This window comes from Salmo trutta, chromosome 7 (assembly GCF_901001165.1).
Source record: "Salmo trutta chromosome 7, fSalTru1.1, whole genome shotgun sequence".
NCBI lineage: Eukaryota > Metazoa > Chordata > Actinopteri > Salmoniformes > Salmonidae > Salmo > Salmo trutta.
This window is the reverse complement of record NC_042963.1, coordinates 55591609-55615675: the sequence shown is the minus strand read 5'-3', so window position 1 is coordinate 55615675 and position 24067 is coordinate 55591609. Positions and strand designations below refer to the sequence as shown.

Genomic DNA, 24067 nt, shown 5'->3' with positions numbered 1-24067 from the left:
TGTAATCGCTGCCAAAGGGGCTTCAACAAAATACTGAGTAAAAGGTCTGAATACTTATGGAAATAGAATATTTCCGTTTTTTATTTTTTATAAATTTGCAAAGATTTCTAAAAACCTGTTTTTGCTTTGTTATTATGGGGTATTGTGTGTAGATTGATGAGGGGAAAAAAACTATTTAATCAATTTTAGAATGAGTCTGTAACGTTAAAAAATGTGGAAAGTCAAGGGACCTGAGTTCATGGATTTGGACCTAGTATCTAGGTGTGTACAGTACAGTACAATTAGACGATGTGGTTGTCATAGGCGTGGAGGAAAGGTGACCAAAATACAGCGGGTATAGTGCTCATCTTTCTTCTTTATTTTATTTAGAAAGAACACTCAAAACAAAATAAACAGACGACGAAAATAGTTCCATAAGGCACACAGGCTATACAGAAAATAACCACCCACAAAAACACAGGAAAAACAAGCTGCCTAAGTATGGCTTCCAATCAGAGACAACGAAAGACACCTGCCTCTGATTGGAAGCCATACTTGGCCACACATAGAAAAAGAAACATAGAAATAGAAAACTAGAACCAAAATCCCCTAGAACCCAAAAAAACCAAAACACACAAAACAAACATTCCCTGCCACGCCCTGACCATACTACAATGACAAATGACCCCTTTACTGGTCAGGACGTGACAGTGGTCTGTAAAAAGGCAGCCTGTGGAATTGAGTGTGCGGACTGTGTGGAGTACCTCCCCCTAGTAGGTAATGTACCCTTTAAGAATATATGGTCTACCTACAAGGAATAATTAACAAGGGCAGTTTGGTTCCTGGATACTGATTGGCTGAAAGCTTTGGTATATCAGACAATACCACACTTCCTCTGGCCTTATGATTAAATATAACATGACTCCACAGTATATAAAACAACACAGTCAACTTTTCCTTTAAGACGAGGCACCACGCAATGAAATGAAATATTTGCAACTTATATACAATTTTTGATTTTGGGGTCTGTCAAAAACGTTCTATTTTCTTTTGTTTATCATACTACCGTCATCAACATTTCATGAATTTTAACCACATTCAAATGGATATAAATCCATAATTTCGAAACTCACTACATTTAAGCATTCATCATTGAAATGCACATTTCATAGAGAATGTTTCAAACTGGACTATAGACTGAGAGTACAAAACATTTCCATGACATAGTCTGACCAGTTGAAAGCTATGATCCCTTATTGATGTCACCTGCTAAGTCCACTTCAATCAGTGTAGGTGAAGGGGAGGAGACAGGTTAAATAAATAATGTTAAGCCTTGAGATAACTGAGACATGGATTGTGTATGTGTGCCATTCAGAGGGTGAATGGGCAAGACAAAATATTTAAGTGACTTTGAAAGGAGTATGGTAGTAGGTGCCAGGCACACCGGTTTGTGTCAAGAACTGCAACGCTGCTGGGTTTTTCTGCAACAGTTTCCTGTGTGTATTAAGAATGGTCCACTCACAATAACATCTGCTAACCATGTGTATGTGACCAATAAAATGTGATTATTTAAATTCTACTGGTTAAAGTTCATTGTGATATGATTAAGTGGGGAGAAATGTGTCTATTCGGGTATGTTTGACTTGCCTTAACTTACGAATAAACAAAAACAAAGTAAAGTTAGGAATTATTACTCAAGTCAAAGCATATCAATTTAGTTTCAATAAGGAACTCAAGTTGAACCCATGTTATAAACCAACAATTATTATCAACCCCTTGGTATCACTAAATCAATCACTGATACTGTATATACACGCTACTTAAGTAAGTACCTGGTACCCTGGTTTAATACAGAGCACTCATAGCTAGATACTTTAAATGGGGATATCCTTCAACACAATGAAAAATAAACAAGAAAAAATGCTCAGTCCCAAATAAAGTCAGGGTCCTTAGTCAAAGGAATCCGTTCCAAACTTTACTGGCGCGTGACAGAAGAAGGGGTCCTGCGGGAGGCGCGTAAAATGTATAGTTGCTATGGCGATTCCATTCACATAGCTATCTAGCCACTGAAGAAAAGAAGAAAAAAAAACGAATGACAACACAGTCTTCAATGAAACGATCCCAGTCCAACTCACAAGCTGAAGACGTTAAGATTCTCTCACAGTAACGTTATCGCAACCGCCTCTGACTGAGTGCGGTGACAAGGGAAAGTTAGCTAGTTAGCCAGTCTGTAGAGTTGCTTTCTCAGACAGACAGAGGAGAAAAAAAAACACAAGGAAATCCCTCGTCGTCCTCAAGGTTGATTGGGGTCTCGTGGCTAGTAGTTCATATTTTCACTACAGAAATTGGCAAACTGTAATTTAGTTGAGCTAGCAAAGTAAGTAGCAAGTTCAAACTGTTGTTCTCTTTGCCTGAACTCGCGTCGGATTGTTGCCTAGCAACGGTCCTTCACCAAAATACACTGCTCCTCTAACATCTCATTTGAAAATGATGGGGATTCATATGGAGTTGGTCCCCCTTTGCAGCTATAACAGCCTCCACTCTTCTGGGAAGGCTTTCCACCAGATGTTGGAACATCGCTGCGAGAGCCACAAGAGCATTAGTGAGGTCGGGCACTGATGTTGGGCGATTAGGCCTGGCTCGTAGTCTGCGTTCCAATTCATCCCAAAGGTGTTCGATGGGGTTGAGGTCAGGGCTCTCTGCAGGCCAATCAAGTTCTTCCACACCGATCTCTACAAACCATTTCTGTATGGACCTCACTTTGTGCACCGGGGCATTGTCATGCTGAAACAGGAATGCGCCTTCACTGGAACTAGGGGGCCTAGACCGAACCATGAAAAACAGCCCCAGACCACTATTCTTCCTCCACCAAACTTTACAGTTGGCACTATGCATTCGGACAGGTAGCGTTCTCCTGGCATCCGCCAAACCCAGATTTGTGCGTCAGACTGCCAGATGGTGAAGCGTGATTCATCACTCCAGAGAACGCGTTTCCACTGCTCCAGAGTCCAATGGCGGCGAGCTTTACACCACTCCAGCTGACTCTTGGTATTGCGCATGGTGATCTTATGCTTGTGTGCGGCTGCTCGGCCATGGAAACCCATTTCATGAAGCTCCCGATGAACAGTTATTGTGCTGAAGTTGCTTCCAGAGACAGTTTGGAACTCGGTAGTGAATGTTGCAACCGAGGACAGACAATTGTTACGCCATACATGCTTCAGCACTCAGCGGTCCCGTTCTGTGAGCGTGTTGCTCCTAGATGTTTCCACTTCACAATAACATCACTTACAGTTGACCAGTGCAGCTCTAGCAGGGCAGAAAATTGACGAACTGACAAGTTAGAAATGTGGCATCCTATGACGGTGCCACGTTGAAAGTCACTGAGCTCTTCAGTACGGACCATTCTACTGTCAATGTTTGTCTATGGAGATTGCATGGATGTGTGCTTGATTTTACACACCTGTCAGCAACGTGTGCGGTTGAAATAGCCGAATCCACTAATTTAAAGAGGAATCCACTAATTTGAAGGGGTGTGAGTCCCGCATGCAACACGGTCAATACAGTATGTGCTAGAAAAAAGCTCAAAGTATCCAAAGGGGTTTACATAGCTACGTATGATGTAAATAAATGGCTCTGTCTTCTCAAATCAAATCAAATCTGATTTGATTTGACTCTGTGTTCTCCTATTTGTAGTTGATCCCTGAGATCTCCTCCCTGTCCTGGGTCACTACCACTGTGCCTCTGGTCATGGTGCTGGTGATCACTGCAGTCAAAGATGCCACTGACGACTATGTGAGTTAACTGTCCCGTCTTATAGATTGATTGAGTGATTTGAATGAATGAATGAATTTGATGATCCAAAACGTGTATATACAGCCAAGGGGGGAAAAAAAAGCAGTACAGTTAACTCATTTGATTTACATTTTAGTCATTTAGTAGACGCTGTTATCCAGAACGACTTACAGGAGCAATTAGGGTTAAGTGCCTTGCTCAAGGGCACATCGGTAGATTTTTCACCTAGTCAACTCGGGGGTTCAAACCGGCAACCTTTCAGTTACTGGCCCAATGCTCTTAACCGCTAAGCTACTTGCCACCCATTATCAAAAGTTTGGACACACCTACTCATTCAAGGGTTTTTCTTTATTTTTACTATTTTCTACATTGTAGAATAATAGTGAAGACATCAAAACTATGAAAAACACATATGGAATCATGTAGTAACCAAAAAAGTGTTAAACAAATCAAAATATATTTTAGATTTTAGATTCTTCAAAGTAGCCACCCTTTGCCTTGATGACAGCTTTGCACACTCTTGGCATTCTCTCAACCAGCTTCACCTGGAATGCTTTTCCAACAGTCTTGAAGGAGTTCCCACGTATACTAAGCACTTGTTGGCTGCTTTTCCTTCACTCTGTGGTCCGACTCATCCCAAACCATCTCAATTGGGTTGAGGTCAGGTGATTGTGGAGGCCAGGTCATCTGATGCAGCACTCAATCATTCTTCTTCTTGGTCAAATAGCCCTTACACAGCCTGGAGGTGTGTTGGGTCATTGTCCTGTTGAAAAACAAATGATAGTAGCACTAAGTGCAAACCAGATGGGATGGCGTATCGCTGCAGAATGTTGTGTTTGCCATGCTGGTTAAGTGGCCTTTAGTTCTTAATAAATCACTGACAGTGGCACCATCGAAGCACCCCCACACCATCACACCTCCTCCTCCATGCTTCACGGTGGGAACCACACATGCAGAGATCATCCGTTCACCTAGTCTGCGTGTCACAAAGACACAGCGGTTGGAACCAAAAATCTCCAATTTGGACTCATCAGACCAAAGGACAGATTTCCACCGGTCTAATGTCCATTGCTCGTGTTTCTTGGTCCAAGCAAGTCTCTTCTTCTTATTGGTGTCCTTTAGTAGTGGTTTCTTTGCAGCCATTTGACCATGAGGCCTGATTCATCTAGTCTTCTCTGAACAGTTGATGTTGAGATGTGTCTGTTACTTGAACTCTGTGAAGCATTTATTTGGGCTGCAATTTCTGAGGCTGGTAACTCTAATGAACTTGTCCTCTGCAGCAGAGGTAACTCTGGGTCTTCCTTTCCTGTGGCGGTCCTCATGAGGCTGTTATCTCTAATGAATTTGTCCTCTGCAGCAGAGGTAACTCTGGGTCTTCCTTTCCTGTGGGGGTCCTCATGAGAGCCTGTATCATCATAGCGCTTGATGGTTTTTGCGACTACACTTGAAGAAACTTTAAAAGTTCTTGAAATTTTCCGTATTGACTGACCTTCATGTGATGAAGTAATGATGGACTGTCATTTCTCTTTGCTTATTTCAGCTGTTCTTGCCATAATATGGACTTGGTCTTTTACCAAATAGGGCTATCTTCTGTATACCACCACTACCTTGTTACAACAGAACTGACTGGCTCAAACGCATTTAAGAAGGAAAGAAATTCCACAAATTAACTTTAACAAGGCACACCTGTTAATTGAAATGCATTCCAGGTGACTACCTTATGAATCTGGTTGAGAGAATACCAAGAGTGTGTAAAGCTGTCATCAAGGCAAAGGGTGGCTACTTTGAAGAATCCCAAATATAACATGTATTTTGATTTGTTTAACACTTTTTTTTGGTTACTACCTGATTCCATATGTGTTACTTCATAGTTTTCATGTCTTCACTACTATTCCACAATGTAGAAAATGGTACAAATAAAGAAAAAACCCTTGAATGAGTAGGTGTGTCCAAACTTTAGACTGGTACTGTGTGTACAGTACATCCCCAGTTATTAGCAGCTATTAGCAGTGCATGACCATTGTAAAAGACGTCTTTTCAATTTCAGTTCAGGTACAAAAGCGATCAGCAGGTCAACAATCGTCAGTCTCAGGTACTCAGGGGAAAGTAAGTATACCCTCAATGAACCTTCAATATGAACCTTTTAATGTGAACATTTTCTACCTCGTTGTGGATTGTGCAAAGAGACAACTTTTTTTTTTCGTACCTTCAAAATTGCACAATGAGACGAAGACATTTCTTTGAATAGGATACGTTTTTATGCTTTTTGTGCTTTATAAATCACCATTATGACTGTTCAATTGAGAATGACTGTGTATCTGTCTCAGTCTACAGAATGAGAAGTGGATGAATGTACGCGTGGGAGATATCATCAAGCTGGAAAACAATCATTTTGTGGCAGTGAGTAATTTGCTTTCAATTTCATACTTAGATACTCCCGTAAACACTTGAAATGAATCATTCCAATGTTATTTATTAAAATGTAGGGCTATTCCTCTACTGCACCTCTTGGGTTCTTATTGTAAAGCAGTGGTGCAGAGATTGGTTTATTCCCTGTGGCCTGCCAGTAAGTCCTCTAACTCCTCTCCTACAGGCTGACATTCTGCTGCTCTCCAGCAGTGAACCATATGGACTGTGTTACATAGAGACGGCTGAGCTAGACGGGTAAGACACCGCGTGTATTTCTATAGTATTTGCTTCTACGAGGCTTTAGAAACTGAATATCATTTTTGAGGGGAAGTGGGCTGTTTGCCAAGGAGGGCTATCTGTGTCACTTGTGTGCCAGCAGTGGTTTCTACACATTATTGGTTTCTTCTGCATTATCAGGAAATAAGACAGGTGGTTGAGGATTTGGCCCAGTTTATAATAGTTGTTCTGTTAACTGCTTTGTTTGACACGGAGCCAACTGTAGTTTACTACATGAATGAGTCACCCTCTGTTTTCTCTCTCACCACTGACCACTATCTACCCCCGTTTCACTTGCGTCTTGCACTTTGTTTAAGAGTACTTTTCCATTGGTATTTACACCCCCCCAAACCCAAAATAAAAATACAGAATTTTTTTGTGTGCTTTTTTTGGGGTAGAGAGAGAAAATTGTAGTTTAATAGCTCATTTCATGCTAGTTTACACATTTTGCCATGAGACTGAAAGACAACGTTGCTGTTTTAAAGCTCAGGGATTCTTGAAAAATAGGGTAATTAATTTTTTATCCCCCAAAAATATTTGTCTTAACAAAAGTGAAATATATATTTTGATAGACCAAAGTATCAGTCATCACACCATGTAAAGGAACAAAATCCGAATTATAATTTTTTTCTTCATAAAATACAACGAGTTGGATTTCTGTAAACTCCGTCAGACACCATCAAATCAAATTGTATTTGTCATATGCGCCGAATACAACATGTGTGAAGACCTTACATTGAAATGCTTACTTACAAGCCCTTAAGCCCTTAACCAACAATGTATTTTTAAGAAAATACCTAAAAAGAAAAGGAAAGAGATAACAATAACAAATAATTAAAGAGCAGCAGTAAAATAACAGTAGCGGGGCTATATACAGGGCGTACCGGTACAAACCATTTTTTATTTTTTGTATTTATTTCACCTTTATTTAACCAGGTAGGCTAGTTGAGAACAAGTTCTCATTTACAACTGCTACCTGGCCAAGATAAAGCAAAGCAGTTCGACAAAAACAACATCACAGAGTTACACATGGAATAAAACAAACATACAGTCAATAATACAATAGAAAAAAAGTCTATACACAGTGTGTGCAAGTGAGGTAAGATATGGGAGGTAAGGCAATAAATAGGCCATAGTTGCGAAATACTAACAATGTGCGGGGGCACTGGTGTCGAGGTAATTGAGGCAATATGTACATGTAGGTAGAGTTATTAAAGTGATTATGCATAGATAATAACAGAGAATAGCAGCTTTTAATTTTTACAATTATTGTCCAACAAGTGTTTAAAGGCCTTGATTGTATAATTCTAACATCAGACTTTTCAAATATGAAATACAAATCTCCAAGCTTCTTTTTGTTTGGTTTTACAGCACTGTGTAATGCTCCAGGGCTATTTCCGTTAGCATTTTGGCATGTTTTTCTAGATTTAGAACATAAAACAACATTTATAAAGCTAACGTTATCCCTTAAGTCTATCACAGCAAATACTTGCATTATTTAAGCATACAGTGCCTTCAGAAAGTATTCACACCCCTTGACTTTTTCCACATTTTGTTGTTGTTACAACCTGAGTTTAAAATGGATTCAATTGAGATGTGTCACTGGCAATAACCTAAAACACAAGGCCAAATATACATTGGTGTTGGTTACCTAGACATTGAATGTTCCTGAGTGGCCTAGTTACAGTTTTGACTGAAGTTTTAGAACACCTTCTCATTCAAAGGTTTTTCTTTATTTTTACCATTTTCTATATCATAGAATAATAGTGAATACATCAAAACTATGAAATAACACATATGGAATCATGTAGTAACCAAATGAAAATATATTTTATATTCTTCAAATAGCCACCCTTTGCCTTGATGACAGCTTTGTACACTCTTGGCATTCTCTCAACCAGCTTCATGAGGTAGTCACCTGGAATGAATTTCAATTAACAGGTGTGCCTTGTTAAAAGTTTCCTTCTTAATGTGTTTGAGCCAATCAGTTGTGTTGTGACAAGGTAGGGGTGGTTTACAGAAGATAGCCCTATTTGGTAAAAGACCAAGTCCATATTATGGCAAGAACCTCTCAGATAAGCAAAGATAAACGACAGTCCATCATTGCTTCATCACATGAAAGTCAGTCAATCCGGAAAATGTCAAGAACTTTGAACGTTTGTTTCTTCAAGTGCAGTCGCAAAAACCATCAAGCGCTATGATGATACTGGCTCTCATGAGGACCGCCACAGGAAAGGAAGACCCAGAGTTACCTCTGCTGCAGAGGATAAGTTCATTAGAGTTACCAGCCTCATGAGGACCACCACAGGAAAGGAAGACCCAGAGTTACCTCTGCTGCAGAGGATAAGTTCATTAGAGTTACCAGCATCAGAAATTGCAGCCCAAATAAATGCTTCAGAGTTCAAGTAACAGACACATCTCAACATCAACTGTTCAGAGGAGACTGTGTGAATCAGGCCTTCATGGTCGAATTACTACAAAGAAACCACTACTAAAGGACACCAATAATAAGAAGAGACTTGCTTGGGCCAAGAAACACGAGCAATGGACATTAGACCGGTGGAAATTTGTCCTTTGGTCTGAAGTCCAAATTGGAGATTTTTGGTTCCAACCCGCCGTGTCTTTGTGAGACGAAGTGTGGGTGAACGGATGATCTCTGCATGTGTATTTCCCACTGTAAAGCATGGAGGAGGAGGTGTTATGGTGTGGGGGTGTTTTGTTGGTGACACTGTCTGTGAGTCACACTTAAGACACACTTAACCAGCATGGCTACAACAGCATTCTGCAGCGATACGCCATCCCATCTGATTTGGACTTAGTGGGACTCATTTGTTTTTCAACAGGACAATGACCCAACACAACTCTAGGCTGTGTAAGGGCTATTAAACCAAGAAGGAGAGTGATGGAGTGCTGCATCAGATGACCTGGCCTCCACAATCCCCCGACCTCAACCAAATTGAGATTTTTTGGGATGAGTCGGACCGCAGAGTGAAGGAAAAGCAGCCAACAAGTGCTCAGCATATTTGGGAACTCCTTCAAGACTGTTGGAAAAGCATTCCAGGTGAAGCTGGTTGAGAGAATGCCAAGAGTGTGCAAAGCTGTCATCAAGGCAAAGGGTGGCTATTTGAAGAATCTAAAATATATTTTGATTTGTTTAACACTTTTTTGGTTACTACATGATTCCATATGTGTTATTTCATAGTTTTGATGTCATCAATATTCTAAAATGTTGAAAATTGTAAAAAATAAAAAATAAAAATATTAAGAAAACCCCTTGATTGAGTAGGTGTTCTAAAACTTTTGACCGGTAGTGTAAATCAGCTTGAAAATTTAGAATTTTAAAAAGAATAATGTGCAAACATTGTACAATCCATGTGTGCGAAGCTCTTAGAGACATACCCAGAAAGACTCACAGCTGTAAGCACTGCAAAAGGTGATTCTAATATGTATTGACTTAGGGGTGTGAATACTTATGTAAATTAGATATTTCTGTATTTCATTTTCAATACATTTGCTAACATTTCTAACAACATGTTTCCACTTTCTGATTGTGGGGTATTGTGTGTAGATGGGTGAGAAAAATAATCTATTTAATTCATTTTGAATTCAGGCTGTAGCACAAGAAAATGTGGAAAAAGTAAAGGGGCATGAATACTTTCTGAAGGCAGTGTATGTTGCAGATCCGTGATTACAATATTTTGTGTATATTCAGAATATTGACAAAAAAAATACATGTTAAAGTGGTTAGCCATCAGTGACAGAGTTGACAACAGACACTCAAAACAGACACAAGTTAAATACGAACATTTGTAAAATATGGAAAATGTTTCATTTGAAAATCCCCAATAAAAACACAACTATTCTATTAAATCTTTGAGCATTCTGAATGAGTTGACGTTATAAAAAATTCTGATAGAGGTGATGTTTTACGTAGTTGACAAAAATCGAATTACAATTTTTCATTTAAGTGGTATACACAGTAGCAATGGATGTCCCGACTTTCAAGAATCTCTGAGCTAATTTCCTGCTATTCTATACATTTTGCCATGAGGCTGAGTGAAAATGTTGTAGTTTTAAAGCTCATTTCCTGCTATTCTACACATTTTGCCATGAGGCCGAGAGAAAATGTTGTCGTTTTAAAGCTAATTTCCTGCTATTCTACACATTTTGCCATGAGGCCGAGTGAAAATGTTGTCGTTTTAAAGCTAATTTCCTGCTATTCTACACATTTTGCCATGAGGCCGAGTGAAAATGTTGTCGTTTTAAAGCTAATTTCCTGTCATTTAAAAACATTTTTTTGTGGCTTATGACAAGTGGTACTTCCTTGTACTTCAACATTGTTGGTAGCTAACAATGCCCATGCAGTGCTTGTTTTATTGAATCCTAAAGAAACAAACAAACAAGTAATTCATATGTTTTTACTGTCTAATACCATTTTACCATGTACATTCTAAGCAAATACATGGTTAACTTATTATTTTACTGTAAAATAAAATCCCAATGTTTCTGCATAGGGAGACCAATCTGAAGGTTCGCCAGGCTTTGACTGTGACCTCGGACTTGGGAGCAGACATAACAAAGCTGGCTGACTTCAATGGTACAGTATAACAATTTATACTGCATTCTGTGTGTATTAATAACGAGACCTTTGTAGTCTACATAACATTACCTTGGCTCTCTTTTCCTGGTATTTGACATTGGATTGTCTGTTTGTTGCTATGACGAACTCAGGGGTAATTTTGTCTGATACTTGAGTGTCTATTTTTGAGGTAAGTGGAACGGCTGTTTCCATGGTTCAGCACGTCCTTGTGTCCTACTGTTGTGCTGTTTTGCTCTCCTGTGTAATTACTATGGAATTACTGATCTGGAGACAGAGCTGGTCTCAGTAACTAGTGGAAATGAAGGTGAAGTCTTAGAGTATGTGTCACGTTCTGACCATAGAAAGATGTTATTTTCTATGGTAGAGTAGGTCAGGGCTTGACATTTTTTTCTTTTCAAGTTTAGATTTTCTATATTATGTTTTGTATTTCTATGTTGGGTTTTTGTTTGGGATGATCTCCAATTAGAGGCAGCTGGTCATCGTTGTCTCTAATTGGAGATCATACTTAAGTAGGTGTTTTTCCCACCTGGATTTGTGGGAGATTGATTTTTGAGTAAGTGTATGTTAACTCTTCGTCACGGTTTGTTGTTTTTCTTCATTCAGTTTATTTTGTATGTGTTGCTGTAACGTTCGGCGTCAGGTAACGAGGAAGCGGACCAAAACGCAGCTGGGAGCGAACACATGTTTATTCTTTTACACCGAAATAAACACGTACACAAAATCAAGAAAATACCGATACGTTAGCTGCTCAAAATCAAAGAGACAACACCCCACAAACAGCGTGGGGAAAACAGCACTTAAATGTGATCCCAATCAGAGACAATTAGCGACAGCTGTCTCTGATTGGGAATCGACAGAACCCAACCTAGAATTTCCCACCTAGAGCCTACACAAGGCTAAAACGTAAACAAAACACAAACCAAGGAAAAATACCTAACATGACACACCCTGACCCAATATCCCCGAGTTCACCTGGTCAGGGCGTGACAGAACCCCCCCCCAACGGTGCGTACTCCCGGCGCACCAAACTTAAGTCTATTAGGGGGGGACCCGGGTGGGCGCCTCACCCTCGGTGGAGGCTCTGGCCCCGGGCGTGTTCTCTCCCCCGCCTTCACCTTAACCCTACCCCTCTGGCCCGGACTGGACCACTGTGGAGCGGCATGCTCAGGCTCCAGAGCGGAGCCGTCGACCGGAACAGGATTGGGCACCGGTGGACCGGACATGGGCCGTGCCGGACTGTGGACACGCACCGTGGGCTTGGTGTGGGGAACAGGAACGGGCCGGACAGGACTGTGGACACGCACCGTGGGCTTGGTGCGGGGAACAGGGACGGGCCGGACAGGACTGTGGACACGCACCATGGGCTTGGTGCGGGGAACAGGTATGGGCCGGACAGGACTGGGGACACGCACCACTGACTTGATGCGGGGAGCAGGGACGGGCCGGACAAGACTGTGGACACGCACCGTGGGCTTGGTGCGGGGAACAGGTATGGGCCGGACAGGACTGGGGACACGCACCACTGACTTGGTGCGGGGAGCAGGGACGGGCCGGACAGGACTGGGGACACGCACCACTGACTTGGTGCGGGGAGCAGGGACGGGCCGGACAGGACTGGGGACACGCACCACTGACTTGGTGCGGGGAGCAGGAACGGGCCGGGCCGGACTGGGGACACGCACCACTGACTTGGTGCGGGGAGCAGGGACGGGCTGGGCCGGAGGGCAGTCTGACAGCTCGGGACAGTCTGGGCAGTCTGGCAGTTCAGCGCAGTCTGACCACTCCGGCAGTTCAGGGCAGTCTGGCCACTCCGGCAGTTCAGGGCAGTCTGGCCACTCCGGCAGTTCAGGGCAGTCTGGCCACTCCGGCAGTTCAGCGCAGTCTGGCCACTCCGGCAGTTCAGCGCAGTCTGGCCACTCCGGCGACTGTTGACTGGCGGGCAGCTCCGACGACTGTTGACTGGCGGGCAGCTCCGACGACTGTTGACTGACGGGCAGCTCCGACGACTGTTGACTGGCGGGCAGCTCCGACGACTGTTGACTGGCGAGACCCACCAAAGGCCTAGTCCTGGGAGGTGGCACAGGACGGACCAGGATGGGAAGACCCACTGGAGGCCTGGTCCGAGGAGGAGGCACAGGATAAACCGGGCTGTGGGGGAGCACTGGAGTTCTGGTACGGACACTCCTTACCCACACTCCAGGCTGAATGCCCACTTTGGCCCGGCACGGGCGGAGAACAGGCATTGGGCGAACTGGACCCTCCCAGCGCTCTGGAGACACAGTGCGCAACGCCGGCGCAGGATAACCTGGACCGAGGAGGCGCACCGGAGACCAGACGCGCTGAGCTGGCACCATCCGCCCTGGCTCGATGCCTGCACTCGCATAGCACTTGCGGGGGGCTGGTATGTAGCGCACCGGGCTTTGAACGCGCACTGGGGACACCGTGCGCTCCACAGCATAACACGGTGTCTTACCAGAGCCACGCTGCTTCCGGTAAGCACGGGGAGTTAGCTTAGGTCTACCACCTGACTCCGCCAATCTCCCCGTGTGCCCCCCCCCAAAAAAATTGTGGGGCTGCCTCCCGTGTCCGTTGCACTCCCTCTCCTCATACCAGCGCCTCTCAGCTCTCGCCGCCTCGATCTCCCACTGCGGGCGGCGATAATCCCCAGCTTGAGCCCATGGTCCTTTCCCATCCAGGATTTCCTCCCAAGACCATGACTCCAGATAGCCTTTCTCCTGGTGCCTCTCCTTGTGCTGCTCCTTGTCCTTGCCAGCCCTCCTCCGCTGCTTGGTCCGTTGTTGGTGGGGTGTTCTGTAACGTTCGGCGTCAGGTAACGAGGAAGCGGACCAAAACGCAGCTGGGAGCGAACACATGTTTATTCTTTTACACCGAAATAAACACGTACACAAAATCAAGAAAATACCGATACGTTAGCTGCTCAAAATCAAAGAGACAACACCCCACAAACAGCGTGGGGAAAACAGCACTTAAATGTGATCCCAATCAGAGACAATTAGCGACAGCTGTCTCTGATTGGGAATCGACAGAACCCAACCTAGAATTTCCCACCTAGAGCCTACACAAGGCTAAAACGTAAACAAAACACAAACCAAGGAAAAATACCTAACATGACACACCCTGACCCAATATCCCCGAGTTCACCTGGTCAGGGCGTGACAGTTGCATAGTTTCACAGTTCAATAAAATATGTGGAACGATAATCACGCTGCACTTTGGTCCGCTTCATCCTACGACAACCGTGACATTATGTTGTGTTTGTCAGGGAACATTTTGTGTTTACATCATAGACTTACATATATTTGAGTTTCTTTAGGTCGGTTTGTGTTCATACTATACACCTGTGTACATATGTGTGCAATTATGTAGCTTTTTCCCTTTTATGTAGTTTTTATCTTTTTTTTGCAACGTAGGAGGCCCAGGTTAAAATCCCTGTTGTCTCTGTTGGGGTTGTGTTGACACTGACAATACAATATAGTACAACATAAAGCACATAGCTAATGCAGCACATAGAAGACAGAGAAACAGACAAGAGTAAACACCTTGCTTTCTGCTGGCTAGAGTAACTAGAACGGGTAATTCCAATTCAAGTCAACATTCTGTTATGGCCTTTACCCATTCTAGCAATTATACTTCTATGATAGACATCTTGATGCTGCCCCTGCTGTGCTGACTGCCTGGCTTCCTGTGGTGAATCTCTGTCAAACGTTTTCCTACTCAGGAGAAGTTATCTGTGAGCCTCCCAACAACAAGCTGGACAAGTTCACAGGTACTCTGTACTGGAGAGATAACAAGTACCCTCTGGATAACGAAAAGATGCTGCTGAGAGGCTGTGTGCTCCGGAACACGGACTGGTGCTTCGGAATGGTTGTCTTCGCTGGTATGAATGAACAGTCTTGATGTACGGCATTCGTATTATGAAGTCATCTGTTATCAGTCAAAATTCTAATGACTTCCTAATATGGATGCCGTGTTATTGCTGTTTTGTTGTTAAGGATTTCACCATGTCGGGCTGGCTGGTTAACTTGCGTACTTCTTATTAGACCTCCCTCTAACGAGAGAGTATTCAGGAGTCACCTGCGTACATCTCGTTAGATCTCCCTCTAACGAGAGAGTATTCAGGAGTCACCTGCGTACATCTCGTTAGACCTCCCTCTAACTAGAGAGTATTCAGGAGTCACCTGCGTACATCTCGTTAGACCTCCCTCTAACGAGAGAGTATTCAGGAGTCACCTGCGTACATCTCGTTAGACCTCCCTCTAACGAGAGAGCATTCAGGAGTCACCTGCGTACATCTCGTTAGACCTCCCTCTAACTAGAGAGTATTCAGGAGTCACCTGCGTACATCTCATTAGACCTCCCTCTAACTAGAGAGTATTCAGGAGTCGCCTGCGTACATCTCGTTAGACCTCCCTCTAACGAGAGAGTATTCAGGAGTCGCCTGCGTACATCTCATTAGACCTCCCTCTAACTAGAGAGTATTCAGGAGTCGCCTGCGTACATCTCGTTAGACCTCCCTCTAACGAGAGAGTATTCAGGAGTCACCTGCGTACATCTCGTTAGACCTCCCTCTAACTAGAGAGTATTCAGGAGTCACCTGCGTACATCTCGTTAGACCTCCCTCTAACTAGAGAGTATTCAGGAGTCACCTGCGTACATCTCGTTAGACCTCCCTCTAACGAGAGAGTATTCAGGAGTCACCTCCCTCTAACTAGAGAGTATTCAGGAGTCACCTGCGTACATCTCGTTAGACCTCCCTCTAACGAGAGAGTATTCAGGAGTCACCTCCCTCTAACTAGAGAGTATTCAGGAGTCACCTGCGTACATCTCGTTAGACCTCCCTCTAACGAGAGAGTATTCAGGAGTCACCTGCGTACATCTCATTAGACCTCCCTCTAACTAGAGAGTATTCAGGAGTCGCCTGCGTACATCTCGTTAGACCTCCCTCTAACGAGAGAGTATTCAGGAGTCACCTGCGTACATCTCGTTAGATCTCCCTCTAACGAGAGAGTATTCAGGAGTCTCATTTGTAATCAAATGAGAAAACCTAATGTAGCACAGTGTTGTTATATGTTCATGTTTAATTGCTACCAATTACATTTAGTGTCACTTCACGTGTCTAAGATTTAACATCCATCTGGTCTACATGTCCTGACCCGGAACGGTCAGATCGTTGATATGGCTAGTTGCTTCTCTCTTCGTTATTGTCGTCCTCTACGTGATGTGTGATTTCGTTGCTCCTCTCTAGGGCTGCAAACCAAACTGATGCAGAACTGTGGGAGGACTAAATTCAAAAGGACTAGCATTGATAAACTGATGAACACTTTAGTTTTATGGGTGAGCACTTTTCTTTCTCTCTTTTTTGATGGTAAAAAAATATTTTAAAAGTCCATGTTGCAACTGGCTCAACCTTTGTGCATCCAACATATCAATGTACCTAGTTGCCTAGTTAAATAAAGGTTAAATAAAATATATAAAACGTGAAGTTCTGTTTATGAAACGGTGCTAGTACTGAATACCAACTTGCTGATCTCTACTTCCAGATATTTGGCTTCCTAGTCTGCATGGGTGTGATCCTGGCTATTGGCAACACCATCTGGGAGCAGAAGGTTGGGAGGAGCTTCGGTGTCTATCTCCTGTGGGATGAACCAATCAGAAACAACAATGTGGTGTTCTCTGGGTTCCTCACCTTCTGGTCTTACATCATCATCCTCAACACAATGGTGCCCATCTCGCTCTACGTCAGGTGGGTTTGTCTGTCTGTCTCTCTGTCTCTCTCTTTGTCTCTCTCTAGCTCTCTCTCTCTGTCTGTCTCTCTGTCTCTCTCTTTGTCTCTCTCTCTCTCGCTCTCTCTCATTCTCTCTCTTTTTGTCTGTCTGCCTGTCTCTCTGTATGTCTGTCTGTCTGCCAGTTGTACTCACCTCTACGTCAGGTACAGAACCAGTAACAGTGGAGATAATTCAATTATTATGGCATTTTTTACTTAAAGCTAGTTACTTAGCTAGCTCCTTAGTTGCTACATCCATTTTTTGACTTATAAATTGATGATATGTTCACCCATTGACTCTTGAAGAATAGAACTTATAAATTGATGATATGTTCACCCATTGATTCTTGAAGAATAGAACTTATAAATTGATGATATGACCCATTGATTCTTGAAGAATAGAACTTATAAATTGATGATATGACCCATTGACTCTTGAAGAATAGAACTTATAAATGCCTCAACTGTCGTACCACAACAGAACCCAACATAGAAGTCTGTTTGACCCCAATGTTTGTAAACAATGCCAACGTAAACAAACACTGTAGAGCCTCATAACATGGTTAAACTGTAATGGTTGTATCATGGATGGTCAGCCTTTGCATCCATAGCTCTGTCCATGAATTTGAGAGTGGTTACATTTCTCCATGCCCATCCCTCAGCTTTTTACTCAAACAGAGGCAAGGTGACCGCTTTGTTATCGTTTCAACTAAAGATTCTAGCTTGAACTGAGTTTGATTTAACGCAACTCTTAACTCAACTCTTATCTTAACTCAGCTCTTATCTTAACTCAGCGCTTATCTTAACTCAGCTCTTATCTTAACTCAGCTCTTATCTGAACTCAGCTCTTATCTTAACTCAACTCTTATCTTAACTCAGCTCTTATCTTAACTCAGCTCTTATCGTAACTCAGCTCTTATCGTAACTCAGCGCTTATCTTAACTCAGCGCTTATCTTACCTCAGCTCTTATCTTAACTCAGCTCTTATCTTAACTCAGCTCTTATCTTATCTTAACTCAGCGCTTATCTTAACTCAGCGCTTATCTTACCTCAGCTCTTATCTTAACTCAGCTCTTATCTTAACTCAGCTCTTATCTTATCTTAACTCAGCTCTTATCTTATCTTAACTCAGCTCTTATCTTATCTCACCTCAGCTCTTATCTACCTCAGCTCTTATCTTATCTCACCTCAGCTCTTATCTTATCTCACCTCAGCTCTTATCTACCTCAGCTCTTATCTTATCTCACCTCAGCTCTTATCTTATCTCACCTCAGCTCTTATCTTATCTCACCTCAGCTCTTATCTTATCTCACCTCAGCGCTTATCTTATCTCACCTCAGCGCTTATCTCACCTCAGCGCTTATCTTAACTCAGCGCTTATCTTAACTCAACTCAGCTCTTATCTTAACTCAACTCAGCTCTTATCTTAACTCAACTCAGCTCTTATCTTAACTCAACTCAGCTCTTATCTTAACTCAGCTCTTATCTTAACTCAGCTCTTATCTTAACTTACCTTGTACTCCTCTTTGTTTAAGTGTGGAGGTTATTCGTCTGGGCCACAGTTACTTTATTAACTGGGACAGGAAGATGTATTACATCCAGAAGAACACTCCAGCTGAGGCCAGAACCACCACGCTCAATGAGGAGCTGGGCCAGGTGGGTGAATGAATGGATGGATTAATTAAATCATTATTTAATGTATACATTTATAGATGAACGTTATATATGAACGGATGAATGAATGAAGTTGCTTCAGCCAAGTGACAAACAATCCTCGTTGGTCCATGTTGCCAGGTGGAGTTTATCTTCTCAGACAAGACAGGAACTCTCACACAAAACATCATGGTCTTCAACAAATGCTCCATCAACGGGAAGAGCTATGGTACGATGGACATTTGGGTTTGGTTCCTGCGTACTTTGGTTCCTCTCAAGGTTTTTTCATTCTACGGAGTTGTTCCTTGCCACTGTCCTTCTGCAATTTGATTGACTGATTATGTGTTCTCTCTTGTGTCCCTTCAGGTGATGTTTATGATGAATTCGGCCATAAAGTGGAAATTACAGAGGTATGAATAAGGAACTGGATAACACAGATAACTACAATATGGACAGAACAAGTTATATATTGCAGTAATACAGTAGTGAAGTTAAACTATAACTGTGATCTGGTCCATCTCCCTCCAGAGAACGGCCTGTGTAGATTTCTCCTTCAACCCTCTGAGTGACAGGAAGTTTAAGTTTCATGACAGTAGCCTGGTGGAGGCCATCAAGATGGAGGAGCCATCAGTGCAGGAGTTCTTCAGACTGCTGGCTCTGTGTCATACTGTCATGCCTGAGGAGAAGAATGAAGGTAATGTATAGATAATAAATAGGACAGGTAATGTATAGGACAGGTAATTTATAGATAATAAATAGGACAGGTAATGTATAGGACAGGTAATGTATAGATAATAAATAAGACAGGTAATGTATAGGACAGGTAATTTATAGATAATAAATAGGACAGGTAATGTATAGGACAGGTAATGTATAGATAATAAATAAGACAGGTAATATATAGGACAGGTAATGTATAGATAATAAATAGGACAGGTAATGTACAGGACAGGTAATACATAGATAATAAATAGGACAGGTAATGTACAGGACAGGTATGGAATAGATAATAAATAGGACAGGTAATGCATAGATAATAAATAGGACAGGTAATGTACAGGACAGGTAATGCATAGATAATAAATAGGACAGGTAATGTACAGGACAGGTAATGTATAAATAATAAATAGGACAGGTAATGTATAGGACAGGTAATGTATAGATAATAAATAGGACAGGTAATGTATAGATAATAAATAGGACAGATACTGCATAGATAATAAATAGGACAGGTAATGCATATATAATAAATAGGTCAGGTAATGTATAGGACAGGTAATGTATAGATAATAAATAGGACAGGTAATGTATATGACAGGTAATGTATAGATAATAAATAGGACAGGTAATGTATAGATAATAAATAGGACAGGTAATGTATAGATCATAAATAGGTCAGGTAATGTACAGGACAGGTAATGCATAGATAATAAATAGGACAGATACTGCATAGATAATAAATAGGACAGGTAATGCATATATAATAAATAGGACAGGCAATGCATATATAATAAATAGGTCAGGTAATGTACAGGACAGGTAATGTATAGATAATAAATAGGACCGGTAATGTACAGGACAGGCAATGTATAGACAATAAATAGGACAGGTAATGTACGGGACAGGTAAAGTATAGATAATAAATAGGACAGGTAATGTATAGGACAGGTAATGTATAGATAATAAATAGGACAGGTAATGTACAGGACAGGTAATGTATAGATAATAAATAGGACAGGTAATGTATAGATAATAAATAGGACAGGTAATGTATAGATCATAAATAGGACAGGTAATGTATAGATCATAAATAGGACAGGTAATGTATAGATCATAAATAGGACAGGTAATGTATAGATACTGTACATTACTGCAGGAGTTCTTTAGACTGATAACCTAAAGATAACATATAGATAATGTATAGATCATAAATAGGACATGTAATGTATAGATCATAAATAGGACAGGTAATGTACAGGACAGGTAATGCATATATAATAAATAGGACAGGTAATGTACAGGACAGGTAATGCATAGATAATAAATAGGACAGGTAATGTATAGGACATGTAATGTATAGATCATAAATAGGACAGGTAATGTATAGATCATAAATAGGACAGGTAATGTATAGATCATAAATAGGACAGGTAATGCATAGATAATAAATAGGACAGGTAATGCATAGATAATAAATAGGACAGGTAATGCATAGATAATAAATAGGACAGGTAATGCATAGATAATACATAGGACAGGTAATGTATAGATCATAAATAGGACAGGTAATGTATAGATCATAAATAGGACAGGTAATGTATATATAATAAATAGGACAGGTCATGTATAGATACTGTACAGCTGTAACCTCAGTGCAGGAGTTCTTTAGACTGATAACCTAAAGATAACATATAGATAATGTATAGATCATGTGTAGATAACGTATAGATAATGTTAATGTAATGTATAGAGACTTTAGGCACGTGTCCAGTAGTAACATCACTACTGGTGTTCTTCAGATTGCTGGACCGCTGTTACACTGTCATGTCTTAGGGTGAAGATAAAGTTAACAGCTGAGTGAAGGTATAGTACACTTCTGAGTGAAGGTAAAGTACACTTCTGAGTGAAGGTATAGTACACTTCTGAGTGAAGGTAAAGTACACTTCTGAGTGAAGGTATAGTACACTTCTGAGTGAAGGTATAGTACACTTCTGAGTGAAGGTAAAGTAGACTTCTGAGTGAAGGTAAAGTAGACTTCTGAGTGAAGGTATAGTACACTTCTGAGTGAAGGTATAGTAGACTTCTGAGCGAAGGTAAAGTACACTTCTGAGTGAAGGTATAGTACACTTCTGAGTGAAGGTATAGTAGACTTCTGAGTGAAGGTAAAGTACACTTCTGAGTGAAGGTAAAGTAGGCAGCTGAGTGAAGGTAAAGTAGACTTCTGAGCGAAGGTATAGTAGGCAGCTGAGCGAAGGTAAAGTAGGCAGCTGAGTGAAGGTAAAGTAGACTGCTGTACACTAGTCTGAAGGATATGACTTAGAGCCATGCAAAGGTATAAACATGAGTCTTGTCTTGTAACCCAGCGGGCGAAGCTGGCTATAATGACGTCAATTCAACCAGTTTTGTCTGCTGGGAAATCTGTCTAGATAATACTGATCAATTAATTATATGTTGACTCACAACTCCCTGCAACTCCTCATGGGGATAGTGCAGCCTAACAAATCAGTCTAACAAAAAACATCTTCTTCTTCTTCCTCAAACATATTCCTCTTGGTCCACTTCCTCTTCTTCTTCTTGTTCCTCATGTTCCTCTTGTTCCACTTCCTCTTCTTCTTCTTGTGCATCTTGTTCCTCTTGTTCCTCTTCTTTTTCTTGTTCCTCTTGTTCCTCTTCTTCTTCTTCTTGTTCCTCTTGTTCCTCTTCTTCTTCTTCTTCGTCTTCTTCTTGTTCCTCCTCCTCTTCTTCTTCTTGTTCGTCTTCTTCTTCTTCGTCTTCTTCTTCTTCTTCTTCTCTGCTCCATGTAGGGGAACTGGTGTACCAGGCCCAGTCGCCTGACGAGGGAGCCCTGGTCACGGCAGCACGGAACTTTGGCTTTGTGTTTCGTTCCAGAACCCCGGAGACCGTCACGCTGTACGAGATGGGGACAGCCGTCAACTACCAGCTCCTGGCCATCCTCGACTTCAACAACGTGCGCAAGAGAATGAGTGTCATTGGTTAGGTCTTCACCTTTAAAAAGCAAAGATCTTGTTTTGCTGTCTCCAAAAAATGTGTTGTGTAGCAAAGCAAAAGGTTAAGTTATCGTAAAGTTGGAAGTATAAGATACAGTACAGTCAATGATGACTTCATATTCTTGAATATTCTGTAAACATACACATAGCAGTGTTAGTATGAATTGTTTCAAGCTTTAGACTGCATGCTGTTCTGTTCTTGTCCGAGATCTTGACATCATTAGGTGTTCACTGTCAATGAGGTCTTTGATCAATAGCTTTCAATCCACTGACTCATTGGTCACTGAAAATACCTTCAAAGGTGTAATGACTCAGCTATTTGTCTGCTTCCGTTTCTACTGTCTTCCAGTGAGGAACCCAGCGGGCCACATCAAGCTGTACTGTAAAGGAGCTGACACCATCATCTTCGACAGACTGGACCCGTCCAACCATGTTCTCATGAACACTACCTCAGAGCATCTTTATGTAGGTCTATATACTACATACAGCAGCCTCACAGTCACTCACAACAAGCAGCCTCACAGTCACTCACAACAAGCAGCCTCACAGTCACTCACAACAAGCAGCCTCACAGTCACTCACAACAAGCAGCCTCACAGTCACTCACAACAAGCAGCCTCACAGTCACTCACAACAAGCAGCCTCACAGTCACTCACAACAAGCAGCCTCACAGTCACTCACAACAAGCAGCCTCACAGTCACTCACAACAAGCAGCCTCACAGTCACTCACAACAAGCCCACGCAACATATTGCATGAAGCATCAACATGAGAGAAAATAATATATAACCTACTGTATATAAATATATATATTTATATATTAATCATAATAATAATACTACTACTAATAATACTATTATAATAATACTGTTATTATTATTATTATAATAATTAACTATTTTATATAGCTAATACTAAAGCATCTGGTCCCGAGTGGTGCAGCGGCCTAAGACACTGCATCTCAGTGCAAGAGGCGACACTACAGCACATGGTTCAAATCCAGGCTGTATCACATCCGGCTGTGATTGGGAGTCCCATAGGGTGGCGCACAATTGACCCAGCGTCGTCCGGGTTTGGCCGGGGTAGACTATCATTGTAAATAAGAATTTGTTCTTAACTGACTTGCCTAGTTAAAGGACATTTAAAGGACATTTCTCTGATCAGATTCAACAACCTAGCAGCATAAAAACGTATATAACTAAATGCATTTAAAAATAGCCCTAACCAATTTGCTTAATCTCAATGCAAAATCCTTGAATTATTCTATAATCTGAATTATGTTTGTTGCAGGAGTTTGCCGGTGAAGGCTTGCGAACACTGGCCCTGGCCTACAAAGACCTAGATGAGAATGTATTAGAGGAATGGATGAAGAAGCTTCTGTATGCCAGCACTGTGATAGAGAACAGAGAGGAGGGACTGGCTGATCTCTACGAGGAAATAGAGACAGGTCTGATGGTAAGAGACTGACCTGTAGACTTAGACTGACCTATAAACTGATCTATAGACTTACCTGTAGACTGATATATAGCCTGTCCTATAGACTGACCTATAGACTGATATATAGACTGACTTATAGACTGACCTGTAGTAGACTGACCCGTAGACTGTCCTATAGACTGTCCTATAGACTGACCTATAGACTGATATATAGACTGACTTATAGACTGACCTGTAGTAGACTGATATATAGACTGTCCTATAGACTGATATATAGACTGACCTATAGACTGACCTATAGATTGATATATAGACTGACTTATAGATTGACCTGTAGTAGACTGACCCGTAGACTGTCCTATAGACTGTCCTATAGACTGTCCTATAGACTGATATATAGACTGACCT

At 41.8% G+C, this 24067-nt stretch overlaps 1 protein-coding gene and 1 long non-coding RNA gene across 4 annotated transcripts in view; both read left to right on the top strand.

Moving 5' to 3' along the window:
- atp8b4 (ATPase phospholipid transporting 8B4) overlaps nucleotides 1-24067 on the top strand; it is a 50372-nt gene that overhangs the window by 9940 nt on the left and 16365 nt on the right. For all 3 annotated transcript variants that reach the window (XM_029757395.1, XM_029757394.1, XM_029757396.1), the window contains 15 exons: nucleotides 3673-3771; nucleotides 5819-5877; nucleotides 6099-6171; nucleotides 6365-6435; nucleotides 10971-11053; nucleotides 14796-14954; nucleotides 16323-16411; nucleotides 16618-16820; nucleotides 18377-18497; nucleotides 18636-18723; nucleotides 18861-18904; nucleotides 19023-19188; nucleotides 22019-22207; nucleotides 22572-22687; nucleotides 23513-23677. In XM_029757395.1, the coding sequence (XP_029613255.1) occupies nucleotides 3673-3771; nucleotides 5819-5877; nucleotides 6099-6171; nucleotides 6365-6435; nucleotides 10971-11053; nucleotides 14796-14954; nucleotides 16323-16411; nucleotides 16618-16820; nucleotides 18377-18497; nucleotides 18636-18723; nucleotides 18861-18904; nucleotides 19023-19188; nucleotides 22019-22207; nucleotides 22572-22687; nucleotides 23513-23677 (1725 nt within the window). The remainder of the gene's footprint in view (nucleotides 1-3672; nucleotides 3772-5818; nucleotides 5878-6098; nucleotides 6172-6364; nucleotides 6436-10970; nucleotides 11054-14795; nucleotides 14955-16322; nucleotides 16412-16617; nucleotides 16821-18376; nucleotides 18498-18635; nucleotides 18724-18860; nucleotides 18905-19022; nucleotides 19189-22018; nucleotides 22208-22571; nucleotides 22688-23512; nucleotides 23678-24067) is intronic.
- LOC115196603 (uncharacterized) lies at nucleotides 19287-19586 on the top strand. The gene is made up of 2 exons (XR_003878884.1): nucleotides 19287-19446; nucleotides 19517-19586. It is a non-coding gene; the product is annotated as an uncharacterized LOC115196603 (long non-coding RNA).